Source organism: Ranitomeya variabilis, chromosome 1, assembly GCF_051348905.1.
Source record: "Ranitomeya variabilis isolate aRanVar5 chromosome 1, aRanVar5.hap1, whole genome shotgun sequence".
Taxonomy (NCBI): Eukaryota; Metazoa; Chordata; class Amphibia; order Anura; family Dendrobatidae; genus Ranitomeya; species Ranitomeya variabilis.
The window spans coordinates 662,491,585-662,514,366 of NC_135232.1; the positions used below are offsets into that span (position 1 = coordinate 662,491,585).

Sequence of the window (22,782 nt, forward strand, 5' to 3'; positions counted from 1 at the left end):
ATCTGGAACCTTCTCTCCCCCAACATCATCCATCACGGAAGAGTTGTGAGATCCTAAATATACATCAAAGGTCAGTGGGGCTCCTTGAAATTGTCTGACTTTATTCTAATACATGTGGAGGATTTTGGAGTTGTGGTTGTCGTAAATTCATCCACTTTGAGGCACTGACTTATAAAACATAAGAGGCTTGTGGAAAAACAATTAGCGTTTAAGATTGGAAACACTGTCATTTTCTTTAATAAGCTTCCTTCTACAATATCCAGCTAACCAGCTAAATATAGAAGATACACTTAATATCTTTACTGCAGAATAAGGCAAAATGTTAAAAAAAAAAGAATAATGAACAAGTCAAAAATTCCATCTTGTTTTTCTTGTATTAAGCATGCCTTAGGAATGCACCGATAATGGTAATGGCCACTTTGAGCATGCCTCTAGCAATGATATATGATCAATTATAAATCTGATACATACTGCTGGCCACCCGGAGATAGCTTGCAGCACTGTTCAAGAATACGCACTGTTCTATAAATGACATTGCAGACGCCAGCAGTTTGATCTAGCAACCTACGCTCTAGTATAGATATATTCAATTTATGCTGCAAAAAATTATATATTTATTTCTGTGAAATATTTAGTTTTTAATTCCAGCTAATATTATTTAAGTATACATTTATTATTAATAATATTTTGCAAGATGTCAAAATTGTGGTTTCACTGAAATAACAGGGGACCAAGTGCAGAATACATTAATAACTCATATTAATCTCTATATCCTAGGTAACCAATAGATGATTTTAAGATATGGACAATAATGTGGATCGAGCTTTTTATACAGAAGGACAGTCGTGACATGAAACCATTGTCATGAGGAGCACAGCTGGACGTAATACCAAAGCCAGACTGGCATTTACAAAAAAAAACAGGGCTTTTATTATCAACTTTTCTTCTTTAATAGCCAAGGGCATTTTTAACAATTTTACTGATCAAATGCAATATTAAGAAACAGCTTTGATAAAAAAAAGAAATTGGGGATATACAGCTACAATGTAAATTATCTCTCCATGTTTACAGGGCACAAATTTAATCATTTAGTCCGATCTTGCAGATATGTATTACTCCACTCACTTTGCTCACTTTTTTTGCTACGGGGCAGGCAGAAAACAATAGTACAACACTAAAGAAGCGATTTAAGTCATGGGACTTTCTTGGATACCAATGAAGTGTTATTTTTCTGCATGCGAGGTTCAGATAACTGAACATGGGGACAACATGAAAACAGCCAGTGCCCTGCCGCAGATTCAGCCCTCTGACTTTATGCCTCTTGGTGGGCACATTTTAAAGCATAAAACATATCCCACTAAAGTAACCCAAACTAATCTACAGTACAATATATGATTTTTGTAAAATGTCAATAATTTTAGTACAGGCACATTTACATCAAATCATATACATTGTGCAGGGAGAACATATTTTGCTGCACAGAACTCACAATCTCTGTTTTGTATCTATAGGTGCAGTGTCAAGGGGCACTTTTCGCTGATGTTCACTCCTGTGTAGTGGTGAAATTACACACGCATTGGTAGGTAGTATGCAGACAAAACTCAGCCCACTCATGGTGGCCAATGGACACATGATTTTCTTTAAAAAAAAAAAATGTGTGGCTGTTTGCCAATGTGGGTCAGTGAAGAGAATAACTAATCTATGTGACTAAGTGACTACTTTAGTAATTAAAAGGGGATAGTCATTAGGAAAAAGTTGAAAGTGGGTTTCCAACAAAGTATTTTTAAAACGCTTACACAGGATCCCCAAAGTCCCAATAATGAAGGTTCCCAATCCCCATTATTGCCAGAGGTATTAATCATAGATTATACTGTAAGATGATGGCACATGTAAAACATCTGGATACCTTCATTCTCAAGATTAGACATCTAGCTAATATGGTAAACTTTAAAGGGGTTCTCTAGGTCTTAAAATAACTGAAAGGCAATATAATTAAAAATAAATAGCTAAAAACCTTCAAAAAGCAAATGTCACTTATAGTAGATAATCACTATAGAAATACTGGAGATACCAGGGATGCTGAGGTAAGAAGAGACTGCTCGCACTGCTGTCCACCCTGTCTATCTGATCTAATACTGGAGATACCAGGGGTGCTGAAGTAAGTAGGGACTGTTCACTCTGCTGTCACCCTTGTCTATCAGAACTAATATTAGAGTTACCAGGGATGCTGAGGTAAAAGGGGATGCTCAAACTGCGGTCTATCCGACCTAATTCTGGAGATACCAGGGGTGCTGAGGTAAGAAGAGGCTGCTCACACTGCTGTCCACCCTGTCTATCTGATCTAATATTGGAGATACCAGGGGTGCTGAGGTAAGAAGAGGCTGCTCACACTGCTGTCCACCCTGTCTATCTGATCTAATATTGGAGATACCAGGGATGCTGAGGTAAGAAGAGGCTGCTCACACTGCTGTCCACCCTGTCTATCTAATCTAATACTGGAGATACCAGGGATGCTGAGGTAAGAAGAGTTTGCTCACACTGCTGCCCACCCTGTCTATCTGATCTAATACTGGAGATACCAGGGATGCTGAGGTAAGAAGAGGCTGCTCACACTGCTGTCCACCCTGTCTATCTGATCTAATACTGGAGATACCAGGGGTACTGAGGTAAGAAGAGGCTGCTCACACTGCTGTCCATCATGCCTATCTGATTTAATACTAGAGATACCATGGGTGCTGAGGTAAGAAGAGGCTGCTCACACTGCTGTCCACCCTGTCTATCTGATCTAATACTGGAGATACCAGGGGTGCTGAGGTAAGAAGAGGCTGCTAGCACTGCTGTCCATCATGCCTATCTAATTTAATACTAGAGATACCATGGGTGCTGAGGTAAGAAGAGGCTGCTCACACTGCTGTCCACCCTGTCTATCTGATCTAATACTGGAGATACTTTGGGTGCTGAGGTAAAAAGAGGCTGCTCGCACTGCTGTCCACCCTGACTATTTGATCTAATACTAGAGATACCAGGGGTGCTGAGGTAAGAAGAGGCTGCTTGCACTGCTGTCCATCATGCCTATCTGATTTAATACTAGAGATACCATGGGTGCTGAGGTAAGAAGAGGCTGCTCACACTGCTGTCCACCCTGTCAAACAGATATAATACTGGAGATACTTTGGGTGCTGAGGTAAAAAGAGGCTGCTCACACTGCTGTCCATCATGCCTATCTGATTTAATACTGGAGATACCAGAGGTGCTGAGGTAAGAGGCTGCTCACACTGCTGTCCACCCTGTCTATCTGATCTAATACTGGAGATACCTGGGGTGCTGAGGTAAAAAGAGGCTGCTCGCACTGCTGTCCATCATGCCTATCTGATTTAATACTGGAGATACCAGGAGAGCTGAGGTAAGAGGCTGCTCACACAGCTGTCCACCCTGTCTATCTGATCTAATATTGGACATACACTGGTGCTGAGGTAAGAAGAGGCCGCTAACAATGCAGTCTACCATGTCTTTTTGAATGCTGATCAGCTGCTGTGAGCTGATGATAGCTTGACAGTATGTGGTGTAGCTCTTCTCCTGGTTACAGGAGAAGAATTTCCCACTGCACATGCTAACAGATGCCTGTCCTACTAACATTCTAGGATAGGTTTCTATTGAATTAACAAAATGGCGGCCATTTAAAATTCATAGTGATTACCTTCATGGACAAACATGCTAAATAAAGGTATTTAGGAATTTCGTTATGTCATTTTCTTTAGTTACTTAATTTTTTCTTTTCTCTCTCAGAGAACCCATTTAATCTTCATTTTTTTCTGACCTTGCAGAAATCTTGATGGTAAAAAACTTACACAACAAATCAACACCAAATTGATGACGAGCCACGTGTTCAAAAATGGAGGTCAGGATTGGAAGAAGAGCCACTGTCGTATAGTTTATATTTTGAGAGACACCCTTCATCTGAGTTCTTGAATGAGTGAATTTTCCAAGCTTTAAATTTTCCAAGGTCTTTTCTAAATCTTCAGCAGCATTTTCAAAGAAAGCTCTTACGCCAGCTTTTACCAGCTCAGAACCAGACTTCATCACTGTGCTAAATGGGAACAAACAGGCACGCTACATTTAAAACACAGAATTTTTAAATACAATTAACAAGCCATTCAATTAATGCTCAAGACATATTTACGTTTTTTTTTTTTTTAACAAGAAATAGTGCCACTCTTATTGGTGGGCGGTATCTGGTATTGTAGCTCAGCTACATTGAAACTAATGCTATTAATCTGCAACATCAGACACAAAACACAGACAGTGAGAGAGTGGCACACTGTCTGCATAAAATTATCCAGTCAACGTGTAAAGGCTTTTATTTTAATTTTTTTAATAAATTAATAATACATGCAAAAATAAGAAACTTTTAATACATCTTACTAAAGAAATCCACTTTTTTCTCCTTCTGGACTAATCTTTCATTCTTGAAATTAAAATTCTCAATTCAAGGGCAAAATCTGTCTTCAGTGAAAACAGATTTCCCCATTAATGAGATAGGAGATGACAGTTAGTGCTCATAAAATTCCATGAAGAACTGTAACTGCCATTCCAGGAGAACTTGCAGCAGAATGTCTATGTCTGCCTCTGCTCCTCATCCCCCATCCCCTCTCCATAGAACTTTAAAAGCACCAACCGTCATCTCCTATCTCAGTAATGTAAACATCTATCTTCACAGAAAACAGATTTTACCCCAGAACTGAGAATAAATTATCAGCCTAGGATGTGAAATAAGCTATTTTCCCTTTTAAGATATATTATAAAGCTGCTTATTTTCTACTATTGATTGATTATACCGTATAACCACGTGAACATTATACAGTAATACATAACATTTACATTGCCTTACAGATAAATCCAACCTTACCTTTGTAGAATTTGGTAAGGACTCTAATTTCTTAAAAATCTAATGAAATATATTACTGCAATTAGCTAGTCATCTCTTGACATAATCCAATATCCTTCACATGTAAACTCTAGAGAATAAACATCTTGTGACAGAGTATCGCAAAACATGGCTTGTTTTTACAAACTGCTAATCCTAACAGGAAAGGAAAGGAAGGACACCATTATATGTAGGAAATTTGTGGCCAATTGTTATTCAACACTGAGCTTGTAGTGACTAGAGACCAAAAACTGCTTATAAACAAGCTCAATGAATGTTCTCATATTGCTTACCAATAATATTGAGAGACGTGAGAATAAGAAAAAAACATTCAATCAGGAACATTTTAGCACCATTGACACAGGTCATTGCTCGTAAACATAGGGTAATTCATTGGGTAAGCTAATTTGACAGTGTGTCTAAGGCTAATGGGTGACGTATCTGTTGGCTGAAAGGTTATAGAGAATTATACGGTGTGTCTACATTAAAGGGAACCTTTAAACTCTATTAACCTACAGACGTGGGGATAATCTGCAGGTTAATAGTGTTAATAACCTGCCCAGCGCCTGTACGTAGCCGAACACTGTGGGTTGAAAATGAACTTTATTCCCCCTGGCAGCGTTCCGGTTTCAGTCACGGGTCAGTCACAGAGGTGGCGCTGGAGCGGGGTTAGTCACCGTTCTGAGTATACCGAGCAGCGTCTGCAACTGCACCCACGGCCCCGATTGATAGCTGGCCCTACTGCAGAGCCAATGTTAGTCAGGGCCAGGGACGCGGTTATAGCCACCGCTGTCTATACTCAAAGTGGTGACTGAACCAGTGCCGACGCAGCCTCAATGACTGAAACCAGAATGCTGCTGGGCAGGTTAGTAACACTATAAACCTGCAGGTTAACCCCATAGCTGCAGGTTAATAGTGTTTTTTTCTGGTGATAGGTTCGCTTTAATCATTACATTTTACAAGGTTATTTAAAATAGTTTTTTCTATACAAGACAACACAAACACATAGCAACATAATCGTCTTTCAAGTCGACTGTATAATATTATAATGCTAGGTGAAAAGTGCCAAAATTTTTTTTAGGAAAAACGTTGAGACTTCTGAATGAAAGAATAGCTCCCATCAAAGTTATTATCCTCTTACTATATTGATTCATCATATTATATATATACTGTATGTCACTGTGTACTTACATATGACACTGTGTACTTACAATTACTCATTTTGCCTTTCTACTCAGCTAATTCTTCTGTTTTCCATTAGGTCTATCACATCATGTGATAAAAAAAATTACTAGCTGAATCCTGACCTAGGTAGGAACAGGAGGTAAATTTTCTCTGCACAAGTCAGAGGGGGATAATAAATGCAGGGACAAGAGACTTCCTGTTTCTAGATAGAACAGAGAAAAGTGAAGAATTATCTGAGAAGAAAGGCAAAATGAGCAATTGTAAGTACACAGTGCTGTATAATATGATGACTGCGATATATTAAGAAGATAAAAACTTTGTTGGGAGTGCTTCTTTAAGCACAGTTCTATAAAAACCCAGTATACTCAAATTAGCAGCAAATATGTTTTCTTTAAAGTGGTTGTTCTTTCTGCGATAACCTTTAAAATCAGATGCCCTTTGCAAACAGCTAGTTTTGCAAGCGGAAAGTACAGCTAATCAGGCTTTTTTCCCTGCAATGGCTGATGTAATATTACATTCAAATGACCAGCTGCCTATAAAGTCAGCAGATCTCCGGTGAGGTTCATAGAGTGAACTCTCACGTGTTAAACAATTGGACCCACACTTAATAAAGCCCCGAAAGTAGCAAACATAGGAACTGAAAATAAGGAACTTACTGTTTCTCTTAAAGGAAACCTGTCATGTCAGATAATGCTATTAGCGTGCAGATGTAGGGTTAATCTGCACGTTTAGGGTATTAGAAAGTGCATAGCTGCGGTACTAAAAAAAAAATTAACTATTTTTTGAGAACAGTTTTGTTGGTGTACTTTTAAATACTAATGTAACCTCTATCAGACTTTTACACTGATGCTCTTATTTAACAGACGTTGTCCAAGAGTAAATTAATTTTTTTTACGCATCGATTGATTAAAATAATTATAGGAGGCATATCCACCTCCAAGCATCTTCGTGGATCCAGTGCAGATCGCTATAGAAGTCACCAACGGCACTGGAAGCCACTTCTATTCCAGAAGTCAAGCAGAGCACATCATCATAGAAATATCCGATGATGTGTTCTTCTAGTCACCAGACTGCTGAGACCTCCGAATGTTGCACACCCTACTTTCAGAAGAAGCAGAGACCTCCAGAGTGAACAGCGCTGGATCCGTGGGGGCACTGAAAGAGTATACATCCATGTACTACCTTTAATTAACCCATGCCTAAAAGTGTGAGAATCTTTATCTAGTGTACACTTCTTCCAGTGTGTGCTGGAAAACAGGATCATTTTCATGTAACCTATGCTGCTCATTGTCAGAGATGAAACAGAATATAAAGTCAGAACAAACTGGAATAAAAACTCATAAAAGTACCGTGTGTCGAGTGTCTGAGCCAGAATGTGCAGACAGCTCACCATGGTGGCAGAGTCACTTCCTGCAGTAAAGGGATGAGAGTAAACATATTAGGGCACACATAGACGTCAATAGACCATGTTAATTACATGTGTTTGCACTGGCTACTGTGTCAATCTTGCATTTGATACACGTGACAATGGCGCACTGGTGACATGCAGTATTAGAAAGGATATGAAACATACACAACAGTGATGATGTACTATGGTACGGTACCTACAGGACAGGTCTCTACTTATTACTTACTAACTTACTAGCTGTGATTGCTCAAACTAGAAGTAAGAAAAGTACAATTCTAATCTCGCGATTTACTTAGAGGAACCTATGAAATCTAGATTTTGGGCAACTGTGATCTTTACTGCTAGGAACAAAAAGCTAAGCATGCTGGGAACTGAAAAGATGTAAAGAAACAAAACAACTTAAAAAAGGTGCATTAATGAGTTATCCCTTTTGGAAACCCCATTTCTAAATTGTGGGACCTTCTGAGCCAAGATAAAAGAGTGAGATGTCTTTCTCTTATGATCAGTTAGTATCTGAAAGAAAGCATGGCATCGCGGGACACTAACTGAATTAATCTTTCACGTCTATTGACTTTAGTTGCACGTGATGCAGTTCTTTAGGATTACAAAATGTAAAATGGTTTAAAGAGGTGACAATAATTGAAAACCTCTTAAACAGTTAAAATGAATCTGTCAGCAGGTTTATGTTATTTAATCTGAGGGCAGCATGAGGTAAGGGCCAAGACACTGATTCCAGAGATGCGACACTTATTAAGCTGTGGGCTGTTGGTTCAATACAGTGAGTGCTTTATCAGAAGGAGATTATCACTGCCTGGACTGATGCTCCTGTGAGCCATGGTCCAACTACACCTCCTACTGTGATAAGCAGATCACTCCCAAAAGAATAATGTATACAGAAAGCTGTGGTGTGGTCGACTTCAGATTTCAGAGCTCTGCTACATGCTACATCTAAAAACTCTGTGGCACATTGCTAGAATAAGCATCTCTTTTCCTACACTATGCTGCTCTTAGACGAGGTAGCAAAACCCTGGTGACAAAATCCCTTTAAGGGCAGTACCATAACTTGAAGCATATGGGCCCAATGCAAAATCTCCAACAAAGGTCTCAACTATTACAGGTCTTTAATATTATTAAGGTACCTTCACACGAAACGACTTTGTAACGATATCGCTAGCGATCCGTGATGTTGCAGCGTCCTCGCTAGCGATATCGTTTAGTTTGACACGCAGCAGCGATCAGGATCCTGCTGTGATGTCGCTGGTCGCTGAATAAAGTCCAGAACTTTATTTGGTCGTCCGATCGCCGTGTATCGTTGTGTTTGAAAGCAAAAGCAACGATACCAGCGATGTTTTACACTGGTAACCAGGGTAAACATCGGGTTACCAAGCGCAGGGCCGCGCTTAGTAACCCGATGTTTACCCTGGTTACCAGCGTAAAAGTAAAAAAAACAAACAGTACATGCTCACCTGCGCGTCCCCCAGCGTCTGCTTCCTGACACTTACTGAGCGCCGGCCCTAAAGTGAAAGTGAAAGCACAGCGGTGACGTCACCGCTCTGCTGTTAGGGCCGGAGCTCAGTCAGTGTCAGGAAGCAGACGCTGGGGGACGCGCAGGTGAGCATGTACTGTTTGTTTTTTTTACTTTTACGCTGGTAACCAGGGTAAACATCCGGTTACTAAGTGCGGCCCTGCGCTTAGCAACCCGATGTTTACCCTGGTTACCCGGGGACCTCGGCATCGTTGGTCGCTGGAGAGCGGTCTGTGTGACAGCTCCCCAGCGATCAAACAGCGACGCTGCAGCGATCGGCATCGTTGTCGCTATCGCTGCAGCGTCGCTTCGTGTGAAGGTACCTTTAGTCTTTTCATATGGGGCAAGGGGACCTTTTGAGTTCCCCTCTACTATCAAGGGCCTGGGTGCAATTGCAACCTCTGCATCCATTATAGTTATGCCCCTTGTTAACCTGGTTGTTTGAGATTTAATAAAATGGGAATATAATTACAAAAATAAATAGAGAAATGGCCATAGAAATGTTTGACATCTTATTTTTAGAACTTCAGGTACGGAGCTTGTGTTTAAACTGTGAGAGCTTGTTTTATGTGTAAACAGTGAGTAAACTGCCTACGTGCCTTATCCGTCTTTTGTCCCAACATCATCTGTCAGCGGAAAGACAGAAGCCCCCTCAAGCAGTTCCGTAAAAACTTATTCAAATATTCAAAGTATGTTCTGGGAAAACCTACACTTTAAAGGGAACCTGTCACCCCAAAAATTGAAGATGCTGTAGATAAGCCCCCGATGTAACCTGAAAGATGAGAAAAGGAGGTTAGATTATACTCACCCAGGGGCTGTCCAGGTCCAATGGGTGTCGCGGTCTGGTCCAGGGCCTCCCATCTTCTTACGATGACATTCTCTTCTGGTCTTCATGCTGCGGTTCCGGCGCAGGCGTTCTTTGTCTGTCCTGTTGAGGGCAGAGCAAAGTACTGCAGTGCGCAGGCGCCAGGCCTCTCTGACCTTTCCTGGCACCTGCGCACTGCAGTACTTTGCTCTGCCCTCAACAGGGCAGACAATGTACGCCTGCCCCGGAGCTGTGGCGTGAAGACAAGAGGAGGACGTTATTGTAAGAAGATGGGAGGCCCCGGACCGGACCGTGACGCCCATCAGACCCGGACCGCAGCAGGAACGCCCCTGGGTGAGTATAATATAACCTGTTTTTCTCACCTTTCAGGTTACATCGGGGGCTTATCTACAGCATTACAGAATACTGTAGATAAGCCCCTGATGCTGGTGGCCGCAGCTCATCTTCGATTTTTGGGATGACAGGTTCCCTTTAAAGAATATTTCCACTTCAATACTACTTTTTTCCATTAATTTAAAGAGGTTTTAAAACTCTGTGCTAATTCTTATTATATACATGTTTAGCATTCAGATTTCTGTTATTTTTTCTGATAAAGAGCTTTAAATCCTTGGCATATACATGCATTTCAAACATAACATTCTGCCCACCCACACTCACCACTAGGGGGAGCACAGGAGTTTCTCGCATAAAATTTATAAATTGGTCACGATAATAAAATCTCTCTCTAATGGCGTCTGCAAAAAGTCAGAATGTCATGTTTTTAAAGGGAATCTGTCAGTTGGTTTTTGCTATTTAATCTGAGAGTAGCATAATGTAGGGGCAGGGAGTCTTATTCCAGCGATATTTCAATTACTAGGCTGTGTACTGTAGTTTCAATACAATCAGTGTTTTTTCAGCAGGAGATTATCACTATAGGACTCTGTCTCAAGTACAGGCCAATGATGCTAATCTGTGTAACACCCCCCCTCAACACCTATTGGCACCTGGGTGACAATGTACAGGCCAATGATGCTAATCTGTGTAACCACACCCCCCAACACCTATTGGCACCTGGGTGACAATGTACAGGCCAATGACGCTAATCTGTGTAACCACACCCCCCAACACCTATTGGCACCTGGGTGACAATGTACAGGCCAATGACGCTAATTTGTGTAACCACACCCCCCAACACCTATTGGCAGCTGGGTGACAATGTACAGTTTACACAGGAATCTGCCAATCAGGTGTGTGGGCGGGGTTATACACAGCTCAGAATTCAGACCACTGCTACATCTACATAAGAGAAAACAGGGATTAAATCAAGCAGCCCAGTAAGTGACACATCGGTGAAATTAGGGTCTCTGCTCCTACATCATGCTGCTGTCAAAAACCTGCTGACAGATTCCCTTTAAATCTCTGTTTATGCAGGGACTTTGAAAGTTTTGTATAACAAGTGGGTCACTTTTCCCTATAAAGGAATATTATGAATTTAATTAGCACAGAATTTTGGACCTAAAAAGGATATGATGATAATAAAAAGTGGTGATTCTCTTAAACCATTTTCATATATAATTTTTTGAGTTTCCTTTATAGATAATATTGTACATAAAATTATGTGAACTTGTGTCTGCTTACATACATTTTTTAAGATTTCCATGTGTTATTTCACACAACACAGAAGTCAAGTGACGTGCCATTTCCATGCATTATTTAATAGAGAGTACCCTTGCTTGCAATTCCTTTCCTAGCCTAACTGAGGTTGACTTACCAAACAGTGATATCCTATGTCTTACAAGAGCTGCCAGTTTGCAGAACAGACTGAAGTGACAGGGAGAAGTACAGAGGAAATGAGAAAAAAATGGTAACAAGTTAGGAAAAAGATGCAAAGAATAATACTGAAATTGGTAAGACACAGACGTGCAAAAGCCATACGTACATACAGATACCACATAGTACTGCATTTATTATCACTTAATGGAAACTGTCATACAGTAAGACATGGAACTATGAAAGATTTAGCAAGACAGCTCTATGCAAACAACTTGTGATTTGCTCCAGAAGGCCTTTAATGAGAGTGAGTAAAATGGAGGCTTACACATAGAATTCACAAATATGTCAAATAAAATTGTTGAAAACATGATAAACTATGTGAATAAATTAATATATTTTCATACAGAGAAACAATAGCAATCTGACTTGACTTTAGGTTGATAATACTTTGGCAATAACCAAGAGCACTTCTAAAAATATATATTCCAATACGAGATGAACATACATTTTGTTTTGTAATTAACAAAATAAAACATAAATGCTTCCTACTTACCTTGCCACCATCTCTTTCTCTTTGTTGGATGCATACCCACTGCTGCTCAGAGTTTTAATTGGGGAAGACAGAAAGTACAGGCAGTGATTTTTAAAGTACTGGTCAACCAGAGGTAAGAGAACCTGCAACATAAAACACAAGCAACTTTAAATCATTAGCAATGGAGTAGATAGTAAACAGGTCAAAACCAAACAAAAAACCAGGGTAGAAGGGCATAGTGTACTTTTACCCCTGCAACCCTTTTCATGATCCTTGAGCAAATTCTCTACCCCCTAGTTCTTAACCATGGAGCTCATTTGAAGAAACAAGTTTTTCTCAACATCTTGCTACCTAATACTAGGAGAGTTTGAATAACTAGTACTAAGCCCCCTCTCAGTATTTCCATGTCAGATAAATGGTCTGCTTTTATGGAATGTCTGCCCCTAATCTTGATAACAACTGCACGTGACAACCCCATTTTAGGCCTCTTTCACACGTCCAGATAATTCCGGTACCGGAGAAATCGGTACCGGAGTTATCCGTGTCCATGTGTCCGTGTGCTCACGTGGCACATAAGTGTGGCACACGTGCGGCATCCGTGTGCCGCCCGTGTGCCGTCTGAGGACCACACGGACCGTGCAGGAGAGACAGCGCTACACTAAGCGCTGTCCCCCCCGCTGTGGTGCTGAAGGCGGCATTCATCTCTTCTCCCCGCAGGAGAGAAGAAATGAAAGGTCAAGTTTTTTTTCTTTTTTGTTAAAAATAAGGTTGCTGGGACCTCCTGCCTCCCATCCCCAGTGCGCCCCCCGGCCCCTTGCAGAAGAAATACTCACCCAGCTCCCGCGATGTCTCCTCTCTCCTCTCAGTGCCGGCAGCCTGTCCTGTGTGAGCGGTCACGTGGGACCGCTCATTACAGTGAGGAATATGCGCATATTCCTCACTGTAGTGAGCGGTCCCACGTGACTGCTCACACAGGACAAGGGGCCGGCGCTGAGAGGAGAGAGGAGACATCGCGGGAGCTGCGTGAGTATTTCTCTACAAGGGGCCGGGCGGCGCACTGGGGATGGGAGGCGGGAGGTCCCAGCAACTTTATTTTTAACAAAAAAGAAAAAAAAACTTGATCTTTCATCTCTTCTGTCCTGCGGGGAGAAGAGATGAATGCCGCCTTCAGCACCACAACGGGGGGGACAGCGCTTACTGTAGCACTGTCTCTCCTGCGGGCGGTACGTGCACACGGAGGAGAGTGCATACTGTTCTCCGTGTGCACGTGTGCAGGACGTACTGCTGTACGTGCTGCTGGAGAAACACGGACATGTCTCCGTGTTTTGCACATGGACACACGGTCCGTGAAAACACGGAGACATGTGCATAGACCCATTCATTTGAATGGGTCTACGTGTGTCAGTGTCTCCGGTATGTGAGAAAACTGTCAGTACACATACCGGAGACACTGACGTGTGAAAGAGGCCTTATAAAGTCTTGTAGGGCAGATGGATATCAGTATGAAAGGAGTCCCTAATTAGAGATGATCAGATCTTTTGAGATTCAAATTCACCAGGTTCTGCAAATTTCGCCTCAAAAATTATGATTTGCAGCAAACAATTAACCACAAATCATGGGTGTTCCCATTGCCCTAACAAGATGTGTATAACCCTCAGAGGTTTCCTCAGTAGTAGCCAGCAGCCCATTTAATAATACAGTTCACTGACAAACTACCCGTATTTTCCGGCATATAAGACGACTGGGCGTATAAGACGATCCCCCAACTTTTCCAGTTAAAATATAAAATCTTCTTAAAAGTCGGGGGTCTTCTTATATACCGTATATCGTCTTATAGGGCCGGTGACTAATGTGCCTTTTGGGGGGGAGTGGTCCTGATGACGAAGAGGGGGCATCGCACAGGAAAGTGTGAGTGGAGTATCCCCCATTACCTCATTGTAGCTGCAGTGTGGGGTGCTGGGGAGCGGCGGCGGCCACCGCCCCACAGCACAGCACCCATGCGGCACAAAGAGGAGCAGCAGCTGCCGCCTCTCCCCAGCACAGAGACCCCATGCTGCAGCTACAATGAGGTAATGGGGCATACTCCACTCACACTTTCCTGTGAGACGCCCCCTCTTCGTCATCGGGACCACTCCCCCCCACCCACCATATACACATTGGTGTCTGCACTCGGCGTACAAGACGGCACCCGGCGTATAAGACGACCCCCGACTTTTAAGAAGATTTTCAGGGGTTAAAAAGTAGTCTTATACGCCAGAAAATACAGTACTCATTTTCTTCCAAATTTAAAAAAAAAATAAACATCCAAACATTATTCTAATTATTATGGACTCAAACTGATGGTGTCGCTGTTAGTGGTAACATCATACTTCTGTGACTGAGACGAATGAATTGTGCCATGCATTCCACAAGATGCTCCGCTGGAGGCAAAGGTGGTAGTCAATCGTAGTATGCTTTAGGTAGCTAGTGGTGGTTCTTCTACTGTTGCTAGCAGGTCCCACATTTTTAGCCGTGGTATTTTTTTTTTTTACACTACCCCATCCATCGCCCCCTTTTTCCTCTACCATAGATACATTTTTAACAACACTATAATTAACTATTGACAATCTTTTCTAACCTAATTGCCAAAAGGAACGTAACAAGAAATGCTAGGTAGGTAGGCAAACATACAGAAAGCAAAATGTGGCAGCAGGCAACAATATAGGGGTGGCGTGTACAGTTGCCAAATTGAACTAGGAAAACAAATATGCACAGTTAAATGTCTACATATAAAAAAAGTAATTTTTTTTTTCGTTTTACAAAATTCAACCCTTTTCCCAAAATGACAAAATAAGAAATGCTAGGTTATTCATCACCTACAACTGGTCACAGTTTAAGTGAGGGGTGTAGTAAAAAAATGCAAAAAAACCCCATTTTTTTTGCAAAACGCAGGCTGTGGATACAGTTGTAGATAAATGCTTAAATACGTGCAAAACTCAGTAGTCACTCGTGACAATCAAGATAATGTCTTGACACGGATTTCAGATTTCATTTCCAGCAAAAAATATTGTGCTGTCTTGTTTTTGCTTTCCAGTGCAATATTAGTGAAGGAAAAAAATGTGTAATTATAACATACAACTGGTCAACCACACTGAGTCTGGCAACAATTGAATCTCTGTATTATTCACAGATTATTAATACACATAATCCTCAGTACTTCAGTTATACCTAACATTATTATCTGAAGTATTGTCTAGTGTTTTAGGGTTTTTTCTTCTTACCTCTCTTGCTGAGATGTGAGCTCTGACAAACTCTCACTATCCTAAAATCACCCTAAAATGGCTGCTGCATTGCCTTCCTCAGCTTTAATAAAGGCTGTAATAGTTCCTTCTGATTGGCTGTGCTAGATCATGTGATGTGATTACAGCAAGGCATTATTGTGGATCCATTGTGCCTGAGGTCATGTGAGCCTTCTTTGACTGATGAAATCTTCTGCAATGTGTAAAAAGATCCTGAACATTTTTTTTTTAAGACTCCTGTGACTTGAATCGCACATTGTGTAAATTTGCCGGTACCTGCGAATTTCATAAAAACTTTTTTGAGTTTTATTTGCATCAAATCGATTTGATCACCTCTAGTCCTGAGTGGTCAAGGAGATGCTAGCCAGATATGGTGATCAGCTTTTATTTCATTCAATATTTGTAAAGTTTTATTTATTTTTAAATATTAAATGTAAGCTGTAGCAACTTTGCAATATACTGCAATTGCATTTTCTGTGTATTTTATTCACCTCGTGAGCAGAGGATTAGCTACCCCTATCCATACATTTTTCTAAAGTGTTTCCCCAAGGTGTGGTATGCTGCAGGTTCTTGTGGTGTGTATTTCATTGTAGTAATTTTCATGGCTTTAATAGTAAATTTTGAAGAGTAACCATTCGGACGTATACGTCAAAGGGGCCATAGACTATAATGGTGCCAGCAGAGCTAATATGAGCTCTGCCGTCATAATTTTCGGCGTGTATACCTGCCGGAGGCGCTCACCCAGAAGCAGTCTATGTCTGAGTGTCCACCTGCAGTAGGCGTACACTCCCCAAAATGATGCACGGCAGAGCTCACGTTCACCCTGCCGGCATCATTATAGTCTATGGCCCCGTTGGCGCATACATCCAAATCCTGTTTTGCAACCGATGCGTTGTGAAAGCACCCTTAGAATGCAGCCATATTGATGTCTCTCAGAACAGTCTACACCTCCTTGACTACAAAATAAAAATCATCCTCATATGCGCAGGCATTAGTTTGTTTCCTATCAGACTAGGCTACAAACAGCACTTTTGATAAGCGAGCAGAGCACTCAGGTATTGGTTTAGAGGGGCAAAATTTTTCTAACAGGTTCCCATTAAATTAATTACAAATCAGTGCAGTAAATGAAGAAAAAAAATACTAATATGCACTATAAGTTCTACATACCTGGCACATTAAATAAGAAACTAGACAATATAACGAAGCTCTAATAAAATAAACTAAATTCTTTGCTGGAACTTACTTTAGCAAAAAACTTGATTTCCTGCTCATGTGGTGACCTCTCTGATTTTCCACTGCCCACAACAGCTTCTGTACAGCAGGAAACATTAATTAAAAAAAATTAGAAACCTCAAGATATCAGAATGTACTATGCACTTATCCATCCCATTCCAGACAAGACAGACTTGTGCATTAGTAACTTTTAACTATTTTTACATTTTACCCTTTAGGGCATCTCTATTCATTTCTAGACAACCCTATATTAATGTGTCCAGAAAGGAGAAAATAACAAATAAAAACTGTACTCGCCTCCCAGACCAGCACTACTCCTCTGTACTCAACTCCACCGTCACCACTGGTCTGCTGCGATGAACATCCGGCAGGGCATCTGGTGAATGCTGCAGGCAATCAGTGGCTACTGATCAGCTGCAGCATTCATATTTTCTCCAAGAGGAAGAAGTATAATAAATTATATGTGATAGATTGCTAAAGATTCATTCATTCTACAGTACAGGGTTGGCCATTTATATATACAGGGTTTGGATATTTATAGATACACATAAAATGGGAATGGTTGGTGATATCAACTTCCTGTTTGTGGCACATTAGTATATGGGAGGGGGAAAACTTTTCAAGATGGGTGGTGACCATGGTGGCCATTTTGAAGTCGGCCATTTTGGATGCAACTTTATTTTTTCCAATGGGAAGATGGTCATGTGCACACATCAAACTTATTGAGAATTTCACAAGAAAAACAATGGTGCTTGGTTTAACGTAACTTTATTCTTTCATGAGTTATTTACAAGTTTATGACCACTTATAAAATGTGTTCAAAGTGCTGCCCATTGTGTTGGATTGTCAATGCAACCCTCTTCTCCCACTCTTGACACACTGATAGCAACACCACAGAAGAAATGCTAGCACGGGCTTCCAGTATCCGTTGTTTCAGATGCTGCACATCCCGTATCTTCACAGCATAGACAATTGCCTTACAATACGAGATGTGCAGCATCTGAAGCAATTCCCATTTTATTTAGGTGTATCCATATAAATGGCCCACCCTGTATTTGCCATATTTGGAGTGGTGTTGTACTTTTTTTAACTAAAAGATGCAATTCGTGTCCACCACTAGGAAATGTTATGCCTTTCCCCACAGCAATAATGCAGGATTATGGGTGATGTAGATGGGTTTTGTTTGACCCTACTATGTTACTAAAATGTCCTATCAATATAATCACTGTCTCCTGTCCAGTTACAGAGAAGCTATAGGAGAACACTTCTATTGATCAAATTCATTACAAAGAATCAAATTAATCAAAAATCTAACCTGACACCAATATATACTTTTTTTAAAAATAGTAACTCCCTTTAAAGATGACCTGTCACCAGATTTCACAATGTAAGCTGTATATATTAGTAAATAGATTTCTTAAGAGCTGATGAGCCCGCAGTATTACTTTGGAAATCTATGCCAGAATGGCTACAAAATCCTTTTTGAAAGTTTAAAGTTATTCTCTGCAATACTATCTTATTTTTTACAGTAATTACAACAGTCCAATCAGGTCTAAGAGATCAGTGTAATAATGTATACAGTTTATATTGTGAATTTTATCTGTGGATATCATATTTGTATTGGTCTTTTTTGTATTAATATATAAGCACAAGTAAAAACACATCAATGAATGCAGTCAACATGTCTCAGCAATAACAATATACCTAGAACACGTAGAAATAAACGAATTTTGAAGCATTACCTATGATTTAACATTTATATTAATTCTTCTAACTTTACCTAAATGTGCAATAAATTCCTGTGCAGAATCCACATAATGCAGAACTTTCTTCAGAAACTTAAAGGCAAATCTTTTCTCCATAGAAGATGCATCTAGTTCCATATCTTTTAAGCCTCTGAACAAAAGAAAAAATAGTTACCATCACGATTCAGTTAAGAAAAGTTCAATAAACAAAAAATATTTTATTAATAAATCAGGTAAAATGACATTGCGACCTTTCATTTTTCTACATTAATAAAAATTTGCTGATGGATTTTATTGGATCCTGTGTTTGCAATCTGTCTGAAGGAAAAGTGCAGTTCTCTGCAGTGTGCTGGTTATTATCAGAGCATTTTCAAAGATAAAAGCAACATTTCAAAAAACATTATATTTAGGAATTGTTATTTCCTATATATAGATTTTTTTTTACCATATTTCTTGTATACTTTGGACATTCCAGTGTTGTTAGAAGTGTTCCCTAATTAATCAGTTGTTACTTTTGACCCAGCAGCAAGAGTTCATTACCATGAAGTGCCATGTCAGGGAATATGAAGCACTGTACAGTGTCCAGGGGGTAAAGGACTTTTTATGTAATTACGATAATTAACATGTTGGGTCCAAAGAGAGAGGTTGTGTCTGCTCTCCGCTCTGATCAAATCAGTAAATCAGCGGGTGGCTCCATAAAAGTGGATCCCACATTATTACTTTATACATTTCTGAAAGAACACACACATAAAATGCATGAGCCATATTAAAAAAAGATAATGTGGCCATATCACCCTGTGGTTTCTGGTTCATTTACAAGGGTGGGGGTTCTGTGATCAAACATTCACAGATACTGACCTTACCCCCACTGTACTACAGAACGCCACTGACTGTCTGTCCGCAGTCTCCAACATCATGTCCGCTCTCTATCTGAAACTCAACCTCTCCAAAACTGAACTTCTTCTGCTCCCGCCTTCTACTAACCTCCCTAAATCTGACATTTCCCTCTCCGTGGGTGGCATTATATTAACACCCCGGCAGCAGGCATGCTGTCTGGGTGTTTTGTTTGACTCCGATCTCTCCTTCACATCCCATATACAATCTCTTGCCCGCTCGTGCCGCTTACACCTAAAGAACATCTCTAGAATCCGCCCTTTTCTTACCATGGAGACAACAAAAACCCTCACTGTTGCCCTGATCCACTCCCTGAGGAAGTGGCACTGGTGGCCACGAAACGTGCGTTGGGGACCATCGTCCGACCGCCCCCTCCTACCTCTGTGTAGTGGTAAGTGCTAGCACCCTCTTTCCACCACCATACTTTCATGGCATTACTATAGAATCCCACTGTTTTGGGGTGACCTTGGTTGGATAGTGTAGGTGCTTTTCGTTATGCATACCATTACAAGGGTATTTACATCTGGGGGAGTGGGGGGATGGGCGCTTTTCCAGCATTCCTGGGACATTCATCCTGTGCTCTAGTCATTAAATAATGTAATGTTTTGATATATATTTTTGTACTATTTATGGCAATTAAAGTTTGTTTTATAAATCATTGCTCTGAATTTTTCTCCTTTTGGCCTGATCCACTCCCGCCTGGACTACTGCAATGCTCTATTAATTGGCCTCCCCCTTACTCGACTTTCCCCTCTCCAGTCCATCCTTAATGCAGCAGCCAGGGTTGTCCATCTGGCTAATCGTTACTCGGACGTGTCCGCTCTTCGCCAGTCATTACACTGGCTGCCCATTCATTACAGGATACAATTCAAAGTTCTTGTTCTCACCCACAAAGCTCTCCACAGTGTGGCACCCCCATACATCTCCTCCCTCATTTCTGTCTATCGGCCTAGCCGACTGCTGCGCTCTGCAAATGACTTTCGACTAACCTCTGCACTAATCCGTACCTCCCACTCCCGACTCCAAGACTTCTCCCGTGCTGCGCCAATCCTCTGGAATGCTCTACCACAAGATATTAGGACCATCCACAACTTGCATAGTTTTAGGCGCTCCCTCAAAACACATTTGTTCAGAGCTGCCTACCACATTAACTAATCAAGGTCATTTTATGTTTGTGTGTGTGTGTAGCCCATTCACTATCCCCATCTACCCCCCACCCCCTGAAGATGGCTGGACCATCATTGTAAATACATCATTGTAAATAAGCTCCTGTACTTTGTATCTCCCCACCTCATTGTAGATTGTAAGCTCTCACGAGCAGGGTCGTCTTGTTTTGCTTTATTACTGTATTGTTAACATTGTTACCTATGATTGTTGTTTGAAACTGTTAAACTGTAAAGCGCTGCGGAATATGTTGGCGCTATATAAATAAAGATTATTATTATTATTATTAGATACTGGATTGTGCAATCATGAACGAGCAAAACGCCTGTTCATTGTGTGACTGGATTGTTTATGCTGGCATAAATATAGAGATGTATGTGGATGGAATCATCATATTAATGCCTGTTCTGTTCCCATCAGAACTCGTCGGCCTGTGCAGACAGGATACTAAATGAGAACAATTCGACTTCTATATAGTCGCTCAATGCTCATCAGCCCATCTAAATTAACTTTTACACGCAGAAGGGCATGTTTACATGGATTCCCCTGAAGATAGCTATACAACAGTCAATGATCAAGTCCTTATATACGTATAAACATATATTTTATTTGTATTTATAAATTTTACTGTTGTGTTCTTTATATACATATCTGTGTGTGTGTGTGTGTGTGTGTGTGTATATATACTGTATATATATATATATATATATATATATATATATATATATATATATACCTATACAGCATGGACTAAAAGTATTGAATTTGTAAAAAAAAGTGTGAATACTTCTGTCTGGTTGTTGTGATGTCATTTCCTGGTGATTTTAATAAACCGGAAGCTATAAGAATGGAAATTGAATCTGACATTGTTTATCCTTTTATGTGTTAGTTTTAAACATTTATTTGGCCAAATGTTTTGCATATTTTGATATGGGTAGTTGAAGTTTGCCTAAAACTTTTATTTATTTTTTTTGGTTACGTGCTTTTCATTTAAAACATGTCAAAGACAAAGACAAATTTATCCCCGGATGCTGGGAAGCTTATTATTCTGAGAGTGAGGATAGGCAAAAGCCAAAAAGAGGGAGCTATGGAAGTCAACGGCTCTTAGAGTCAAGTGTCACACATTATTATTATTATTATTATTATTTATTTATAAAGCACCATTGATTCCATGGTGCTGTACATGAGAAGGGGTTACATACAAGTTACAGATATCACTTACAGTATACAAACTTACAATGACAGACTGATACAGAGGGCTTGCGGGCTTACATTCTGCAGGATTATGGGGAAGGAGACAGTAGGTTGGGGGTTGCAGGAGCTCCGGTGTTGGTGAGGCGGCATATAATGATTAAAGAAAAATAAAGTTATGGAACAGCTGACAAACCTAGAAGTGGACGACCATGGAAAACTTCATCCAAAGTTGATCACATTGTTACGTAAAAGTCAGTATCTGATGTCCATAGAAGTGCTGTACACATTTCACACGAAATGAAGAAAGAATATGGGGTCAAAGTGAGTTGCCAAACTGTGGTGCTAAGGCTATGAACACAAGTTCCAGTCAAGAAGCCTTTCATCTCAGCAAAGAACAGGAAGGTCCGACTTGAGTTTGTCAAAAAACACAGCCAATGGAAAAGAAACAGATTGGTCTAAGGTGTTGTGGTCGGATGAATCTAAGTTCATTCTGTTTGGTAGGGATGGCAAGCGGTAAATACACTGCCCAATTGGAAAACGTATTGATGTAAGGTACCAAACACCTACAGTGAAGCATGGTGGTGGCAATGTCATGATTTGGGGCTGCTTTTCTGTATCTGCCGTTGGCCCTCTGCATAGAATTGATGGAAATAGGAATGCTACCACGCACAAGGATATACTAGAGAACGTAATGCTGCCACATGGTAAAGCAAATGTAGGAAGGGGCTGGAAATTCCAGCAAGACAATGATCCTAAGTCAGTCAGGCAGTTCTCTAATGCTATATTCAAAAGCATTTTGGCTAACTCTAAAGTCTTGCATGTTGACAACTTCATGCACTTTCAATTCATCACCAGGAAAATGGCATCACATCATATACATCTCTCTCTCTATATATATATAGAGAGAGAGAAAGAGAGAGAGAGCGAGCATAAAAATAAAATATTCTATATTTTTATAGGATGTGCAGATCCAGCTTTTTCTCATGCTGACAGCATTACAAACATATACAGCTCTGGCAAAAATTAAGAGACCACTGCGAAATGTTCAGTCTGTCTGATTTTTCTCTTTATAGGTATATTTTGGAGTAAAATGTAAATTGTCCTTTTATTCTATAAACCTCT

The 22,782-nt window shown here is 40.5% G+C and overlaps 1 protein-coding gene across 11 annotated transcripts in view; it reads right to left on the minus strand.

Moving 5' to 3' along the window:
• The window catches only part of RYR3 (ryanodine receptor 3), a 978,540-nt gene that overhangs the window by 303,945 nt on the left and 651,813 nt on the right, over positions 1-22,782 (minus strand). For all 11 annotated transcript variants that reach the window (XM_077263521.1, XM_077263512.1, XM_077263503.1 and 8 more), the window contains 6 exons: positions 18,444-18,559; positions 16,674-16,741; positions 12,174-12,295; positions 11,619-11,668; positions 7,459-7,519; positions 3,849-4,087 (listed from right to left, as the gene is read on the minus strand). In XM_077263521.1, coding sequence (XP_077119636.1) covers positions 3,849-4,087; positions 7,459-7,519; positions 11,619-11,668; positions 12,174-12,295; positions 16,674-16,741; positions 18,444-18,559 — 656 coding nt within the window. The remainder of the gene's footprint in view (positions 1-3,848; positions 4,088-7,458; positions 7,520-11,618; positions 11,669-12,173; positions 12,296-16,673; positions 16,742-18,443; positions 18,560-22,782) is intronic.